Source organism: Syngnathus floridae, chromosome 5 (genome assembly GCF_059516105.1).
Source record: "Syngnathus floridae isolate MCC-2025c chromosome 5, RoL_Sflo_1.0, whole genome shotgun sequence".
Classification (NCBI taxonomy): Eukaryota; Metazoa; Chordata; class Actinopteri; order Syngnathiformes; family Syngnathidae; genus Syngnathus; species Syngnathus floridae.
The window spans coordinates 21,200,916-21,208,540 of record NC_142417.1 but is presented as its reverse complement, the minus strand read 5'-3'; the positions used below and the strand labels follow the sequence as shown (position 1 = coordinate 21,208,540).

General features: G+C 47.6%; 2 protein-coding genes across 4 annotated transcripts; both read left to right on the top strand.

Annotated features, from left to right (window-relative positions):
* The first annotated feature begins 812 nt into the window (after window positions 1-812).
* Window positions 813-3,160, top strand: LOC148398532 (janus kinase and microtubule-interacting protein 3-like). 3 transcript variants are annotated; one of them, XM_088376634.1, is made up of 8 exons: window positions 813-1,332; window positions 1,417-1,487; window positions 1,624-1,728; window positions 1,873-2,184; window positions 2,404-2,466; window positions 2,553-2,651; window positions 2,741-2,974; window positions 3,095-3,160. In XM_088376634.1, exons 4-7 carry the CDS (start codon window positions 2,116-2,118, stop codon window positions 2,876-2,878), a joined length of 369 nt encoding a protein of 122 aa, XP_088232760.1. In that variant the 5' UTR covers window positions 813-1,332; window positions 1,417-1,487; window positions 1,624-1,728; window positions 1,873-2,115; the 3' UTR covers window positions 2,879-2,974; window positions 3,095-3,160. The 3 variants fall into 3 exon arrangements, with proteins under 3 accessions (XP_088232760.1, XP_088232758.1, XP_088232759.1); XM_088376632.1 differs by having other exon boundaries at window positions 1,624-2,184; XM_088376633.1 differs by having other exon boundaries at window positions 813-1,487; window positions 1,624-2,184.
* A 209-nt stretch (window positions 3,161-3,369) lies between these two features.
* LOC148398531 (janus kinase and microtubule-interacting protein 3-like) lies at window positions 3,370-4,587 on the top strand. The gene is made up of 3 exons (XM_088376636.1): window positions 3,370-3,444; window positions 3,501-3,734; window positions 3,814-4,587. The coding sequence occupies exons 1-3, from the start codon at window positions 3,370-3,372 to the stop codon at window positions 3,928-3,930; spliced, it is 426 nt and encodes a 141-aa protein (XP_088232762.1). The 3' UTR covers window positions 3,931-4,587.
* The last annotated feature ends 3,038 nt before the right edge of the window (window positions 4,588-7,625 follow it).

The following is a 7,625-nucleotide window of genomic DNA, read 5'->3' as shown; positions in this document are numbered from 1 at the left end:
CGGCACGCTTGAAGGTTTGCGCTACGTTTGATGCGCGCCATCCAGCGAGGCACCCATTGCGCTTGCTTATTAGTTGAGCGGCGCGGCGAGTCGGTTGCCTGGTAGATGTCTTTTATTGGGAGCCAAAGCCACGATTCCGTTCAAACCGATGCAAAAGGAATGGATACGTTCTGGCCCGCGTGTTGTGCGTCTTTCACATCCCGCACTTCATGCTTGCAGCTAAAGCGACTGAGAGAAACAGAAAGCCAGTTTCTGCCACTCCTGTACAAAAACAAACGCCTGAGCAGGAAGAATGAAGAACTCTCGCTGGTGCTGTGTCGCCTTGAAAACAAAGTGCGCTTTGTCACCCAGGAGAACGAGGAGATGGCAAGCTTGGTAAGTCGACGCGGACAACGGCGGCGTGCCAACAGAGTCCACTGCATTTGTGTTCCACAGAGAAGGCCTAGTTCGCTCAATGACCTGGACCGCGGTTGCGGCCAGCAGGACGGTGAAATGGAGTTCCTTCAAGTTGTGGAGCAGCGGCACATCATCGACGACTTGTCCAAGGTATTCAGGCAGGCGACTCGGTGCACGTACGGCAGCGCCGCGCTCGCTGTCGCCAGGAAACCTTTTCCGTCCAAAGCTTGGCCGGCGGCCGCCATCCAAAAAATTGGCCCCTTAAATTCCGACCTTTCAAGCAGGAGCATTGTGCGCACGCGTTTGAACACGCTTTAGACTTGTTTTGCCGTTTTCAGCAGCTCAAAGCTCCCGTTTTGTCAGCGCCTTTGCCACTCGCTGTGCGCTGAAAACGACGGACTTGCCCGGCTGCTCAGCCCGTCAACCATGAGCCGCGAGCGCGACGTCATTGTCCGTAGGCAGCTAGTGGCAAAATGCACCCTGTTAGAGTTGCGCTCGCTCCAACTTATTTTGCAAGAACCACACGGGAGACAAGTAAGTTCTTTTGGACACCTGCAGGTGGAGAGTCCATCCGTTGTACGAATGAAGTCTGACTCTCGGCTCCTGCACGAGCATTTTAATTAAGAGAAACAGGGTGGGTGTAAGAGTGGATTGAATAGAGGAAGCCCTTGACCTCTAGTCAAAACATAGCAAGGGGTGTTTTACGACTTTGTGTAGGAAGGGATAAGCGATAGGGATAAATAAGGGATAAATAATATTATTTATTACAGGTCGCAGTCAAAGTCAAAGCAACACAATGATACGATAAAGATAATCTGGAAAACCCTGACACACCCTGTAGTTGTCACTTTTGGAAAAGACGAGCGTCCCTCCAATCATCGCCGGTGACGTGTTTTTCAGGCTCTGGAGACAGGAGCTCATGTCAGAAATGTCATTGTGAGTCGCGTTTGTTTCTGCGCCGGAGCCGTTCGTTCCCTTTGCATCCAAAGAATCTCAAAGGCGGATTATTTGTGTCGACAGGAGAGAGATTTGCTGCTACGATACCGACGTCGAGAATCTCTGAGGAGGAACAAAGCGTGAGGTCCTGCAAGGTGAGTCTGTTTGTTTGCGGCTGCTTGGTGTTGCGCAAGATGAAATGGCCTTTTTCTCGCTATCGTTCCTCTCGTCGATTCATCGTGAGGTGTCGCTTCAGTTTGTTCAGAGAGATGTTCGCTTCCGCGCCCGCAGGTCATCGAAACATTTTACGGCTACGACGAAGACGTGTTGGTGGACTCGGACGGATCGTCCTTGTCTTTTCACACCGACAGAACCCCCGACACGGAACCCGAAGAGGTAGCCCGCCATTTCTGCCAGCGTATTGACACCAAACATTCCTCTTCAGCCTGGAATCGGACTCGTCTTTGCGTCGCGGGTGCTTTGTCGCCGGTCTGACTGATTCTGGTACTAGTGCTGTGTTGCATTGGTGTGTGCATGAAGAGGCGGAGCTTCGCTACCGCCAGCTGACGCAAGAATATCAAGCGCTGCAACGAGCCTACGCTCTGCTAGCCCAGACCAGCGAAAGGGGACTACGACGCCGAGAAGGAGATCAAGGTGGCGCCCCTTCCCGCAACCCCCGGCCGGGTCGCAGCCTCCCCGTTCTCACCCAGCCTCGGGTGTTCTCTGGTCTGAAAGGAGGAGGAGGAGCCTCCCTCCTCCTCCTTTCAGACCAGAGAAAAGCTGATGGTAGAAATGGGTCACTATCAAAGCAGAGTAGCAGATCTGGAGTCAGCGCTGAAGCAACAAGGACAGGTAAGCTCATCAATGAGCACACCTTTTTCTCAGACAAAATAGCTACATTCTTCAGTCACTCATCCGTCTGGCATTACTGGACCAACCCCCCCCCCCCTCCCCCCGAACGTGGCTGGGAAAATGCGGAGAAAAGCAAATGTCATTTTCCAGTCAACCAAAGAATTTGTGGATGAAAATGACACAACATTCCAAAGCTGTCCACGCGTTTGTCTCTTCTAGAATGTCAAGTGGGTGGAGGAGAAGCAGCTGCTGCGTCAGAGCAATCAGCAGTTGGCCGAAAAGGTGACGGAAAGAAAGGCGCTGGGCGGAGTCGCTTGGCGTCACACCTGTCGGGAAGCCCCGCAGATGAGGTCTGACTGTCTTTTCAGGTCAGGCGGATGGAGGCGGAAGAAGCGCGTCTGAAAGAGCACATCCAGGATATCCGAGACCAAAACGAACTGCTTGAGTTCCGCATCCTGGAGCTGGAGGTGGGAAGACTCGCACAAGCGTGTTGAGGCCAGAGATGTGACGGACGGACGGACGGACGGACGGACGGATGCATGCCTCTGCCTTTCAGGAGAGGGAGTGGCGCTCCCCCGTCTTGAAGTTTCTGCAAGTCCGTTTCCCAGACGGCCTCAGCCCTTTGCAGATCTACTGCGAGGCCGAGGGCGTGAGCGTACGTAAGGCGTCCCTCGCAACCCTAACCTTAACCTGAGGTCCCAGAACACCTTACATTGCTCCTTGCGCCTTTCCCCCGGACATCGTCATCAGTGATCTGATGAAGAAGCTGGACATCCTGGGCTATAACGCCGTAAGTGTATGTCGAACTCCTTATGTTCGCACTCCACGAGACTCGGCGGCTCAAATGTGACTTTTGGAAGGCTTTGCGCTGAAAGAAGCTTGTTGACGCTGTGCCTTTGGGCTCTTGCAGAATCTCACCAACGAGGAGCAGGTGGTCGTGATTCACGCCAGGACCCTTCTCACCCTAGCCGAGAAGGTAACGCGCACGTCCACGCACGCTCTCGCATTCTGCTTATGTGACAGCAGCCTTTCCTCAGTGGTTAGAATACATCAAAGTGACCAAGTCAGCACTTCAACAGAAGATGTTGGACATTGAAAGTGAGAAGGTAGACAGACACGCGACATCAGCCAAGGGGAACTCCGGCAATGTGCCCCAACAATTCTGACCTTGAGCTGTGCTAGGATATGTTCTGCAAGCAGAAGGGCTACCTGGATGAAGAGTTGGACTTCAGGAAGTGTTCCATGGACCAGGCTCATAAGGTAAGCCGCCCTCAAATCTCCCGCCGGACCACTGATGGACGAGGATTGCGGCCCAGAGGATCCTGGAGCTGGAGGCCATGTTGTACGAGGCGCTACCGCAGCGGGACTGCCCCGCCACGGACGGCGAAAAAGCCAGCCACGCTGGCGTGAATGACGTGCTGACGGCGGATCAGAGAGAAGAGCTTAGGAGCGCCGTGGACCAATGGAAGCGAGCCCTGATGTGCGAGTTGAGGGAGCGCGACGCTTGCATCCTCCAAGAGAGAATGGATCTGCTGCACAGCGCGCAACAGGTAAGGGCCCAAAGCCAGCCCGGCACTTACTTGCACGCTTACTGGCTTTTGAATGCCACTTTCCATTTGTCCGTCCTAGAGGAACAAAGAGCTGAAAGAATTCATCGAAGCTCAGAAGAGACAAATCAAACAATTGGAGGAGAAGTTTCTGTTTCTCTTTCTATTCTTCTCCTTGGCCTTCATTCTGTGGCCCTAACACCAGCTGGTGAGTGAGCTCCAGCGGCACCGCACTCGACACCTCCGATACACTGCCAGCCGGTCTCAGACGTTGGCAGACGCTCCGATGCCAACGTATACCCCCCGCCACGGTGACAGAGGCACCGCGTCACACCGGCGCTCATCCAATCAGAAGGCAGGAAAAGCAAATTCACATGCAGGGCACTTTTGAACCAGAAGAGAGCGCCACAAAAAACGGTTGTTGCCCCAAACGCGCACTAAAAAGGGTCAGAATAACAAGAGTCCCACTGGCCAGCCGGGGCCACCCGTCCAGCTGTTTCTTCAGGGGGGAAAAAAATTGGAGTCACCGGTGAGTACATTTTGCATTTAGCTCTGCTTTTCTGCTTCTGTCTTCAAGTGTGTGGCATCCTGCGATCAAAGAGTCAGCCAACCCCAAAGCGGTTGACCTCAACGTCCCACCACCATGCCTACCAGAGCAGGTGACGTGATGCTTTGGACATCCTTCCGTCTCAGATGCCCAAAAGTACTCTTTGCCACATCTGCGGCAATACGGTGTCTTTTCAAAGGTGCAAATAAATCCAGCGTGGGCGGAACACGCACGTCTTCGGTTTTTCCCGCTTTGTTTGTGTGACAGCTGTTGTGAAAATTTTATACAAATAAAGTTGTATAGTACAGGTTTGGCCAAGCCGCAACTCCCGAACCGCATGCGGCTCTTTTATGTTCATATCAACATTTGTGTGTGTGTGTGTGTGTGTGTGTGTGGGGGGGGGGGGGGGGGGGTTGTGCGTGTTGGCTTCACTTGAGTTCAATTTGGTATTTTGGTCAAAAGCGCATGTGGTGAAATTCCACAAAGTAGGATGGGCAAACACATTTCTTTAAACTATGAGTGTCAATTGGGCTCTCGAAATGGCAGGGAAAAGATGCACAGCAAAACGAAAATACGTAGATGAACACAGGACGTTTTAATCAGAGTGGGAAAGTTTCTATTTTTTGTTGAACGTGATGGCAAACCATTCTGCCTGATATGTCAGACCTCAGCGCATTTCAAAGATTCAAATCTTCAGCGCCATGCACTTCAGCTCACTCCATGCTAACATTGATCAGGCGTCGAACCCGCATCATCATGCTTAAGAGGTGGCCATGCTAACCAGTGCGCCATTATGTCAACGCATAATAACTAAGTCTACTGGTCAAAACAGCGGTTACTATATGACGTCGCTACGTCGTGGTCACGTGACGCAGACAAGACGTCAATGGACGTGGGCAGAGTTAACTTGTTTAAAAGGGAGTAGGCAGAAGAAATATTTAATTTATTTAAATCTATTTTGAGTGCACACCATTATGCCAATGCATAACAACTGTAAATCTACTAAACAAAACAGCGGTTGCTATATGACATCTGCCACGTCGTGGTCACGTGACATACGTGACGTCGATGGGCGTAACTTTCGCCGGAATTCAAATCCGCGGGGAGAGTTAACTTGTTTAAAAGAGAGTGGGCAGAAGAATTATTTAATTTATTTAAATCTATTTGGTGTGTGCGCCATTATGTCAATGCATAACAACTGTAAGTCTACTAAACAAAACAGCGGTTGCTATTTGACGTCTGCCACGTCGTGGTCACGTGACGCGGACGTGACGTCGACGCCTACTTTACATCCCACCGATCACAGGACTCCTCGGCTGCATAACCGTGCCCCCTTCCCAACCAATCGGATTTGCTATACGCGAAAACGACGCCAATGGAAAGAGCTTCCGCCCAAATTTAAATCCGTGGGCGTGGCTCGCAGCAGGAAGTAGGAAAATGGCGGCGATGTTGACAAAGACACAGCGGATGGTAACATACGACTAACAAGAGAAATATTTTTATTTTCTGCTTGCAACTGGACCGTCCAGAGCGTACACGGTAAGTACAACTCATCGTTTTTAAAAAGAAGTACTTTTGTTGCCCTGAAAAGCGAGTGAGCGTGGCGTTTGTGGGGGACGTCGAATTTCGACGATTCTTTCTGGTCAACGGTTGTAAATGATTGTGTTGATTAAAAAAGAAAACTTGATGTAACTCTACTTTTAACTGCCGTTTCAGATAGATTTGGAATTGCATCACATCCAATTTTGCCTAGAGCGTACACGGTAAGTAACACTCGTTGTGTTTAAGGAGATTTACGTTTGTAATAGCAGAAGTGTAGCCGCGTTGCGTTGTACGTGTGAATGTTGGTCCGGGCGAAATGTTAATGTTTAATTTCATTCCTTTAGGTTCCACGGTGTTTGTTGGCTGCAAGTTTTCCACTGCAAGAAGAGGCTCATATCATTGACCAGGAGCGAGCTACAATGGTGAGTAGCCATAACATTTATGTTAAACACTTCCTATTTCATGTCTAACAGTACTTGATTTAACAAATAACCATAAATAAATACAGTGTGGGCACTGAAGTTAACATATGTGATTATACTGCCTAATCTGTCACCGAGTAGATTGTTGCAAAGTAATATAAGATCCAAAGTTGTAATTCAGAATAGTTTTCAAAAGAAGGCCATTAGAATTATATACAAGTCTGATTACCCCGAACAAGCTATTAATTAAATCACAAATTCTTCAATTCAAAGATTTGGTAGATTATCAGACAAATAATGTCTAACAGTAATTGATTTAACACATCACGATAAGTAGATTGAGTGTGGGCACTCTCAAGTTAACCTATGTGATTATACTGCCTAATCTGTTACAGAGTATGTTGTTGCCAAGTAATGTAGAATAGATCCAAAGTAGTAATCCAGAATAGTTTTGAAGAGGCCATTAGAATGATAAACAAATCTGATTACCTTGAACATAATAACAAGCTAAGTGTTTAATATGTCCTATGAAGTCAAAATTGGGCACCATCATGTGGTGAAATTTGGAATTGCATCACATCCAATTTTGCCTGGGAACAAACAGATTACATAAATCTTAGTTTTGAATAAGCCACTCCTTCTCAAACAAGTAAACTCTGCCCATTTTGCGCAGTAGATGTTCTGTTAATATCTAGTATTTATACAAAGTCATAATTTAAATTGCTTTCAACCTTCATTCATCGGTTCAACCAACATTACTCGCTCTTCTTACCAACTTGTATTGATTTAACTAAGCGTTTAATACTTCCTATCAGGTCTCAAATCGAGATTTGGCAAAATACAATTTCAGCAAATCCAATTTTGCCAGGGAACAAAAATAGATTAAATAAACTAAATAAGTCCTCTTCCCATTAAATAAATCAGAAAAGTCTGTCTTGTAACCAGTCCTCTTCAAACAAGTAAAGTCTGCCCATTTTGTGCCGTAGATTTTGTGTCTATGCCTAGTATTTAAACAAAATCATAATTTAAACGACTTCTTTCCTTCATTCACTTTGGAAATTTGGAATTGCAGCAAATCGAATTTTGGCAGGGAACAAAAATAGATCAATTAAACTAAATAAGTCTTCTTCCCATTAAATAAATTAAAAAAGTCTGTCTTGTAACCAGTCCTTTTCAAACAAGTAAAGTCTGCCCATTTTGTGCCGTCGATTTTGTGTTAATGCCTAGTATTTATACAAAATCATAATTTAAAGGACTTCATTCCTTCATTCACTTTGGAAATTTGGAATTGCAGCACATCAAATTTTGCCTGGGAAGAAAAGTAGATTAAATAAATTTAATAAGTCTTACTACTTCCCATTAAATAAATTAAATACGTCTTAC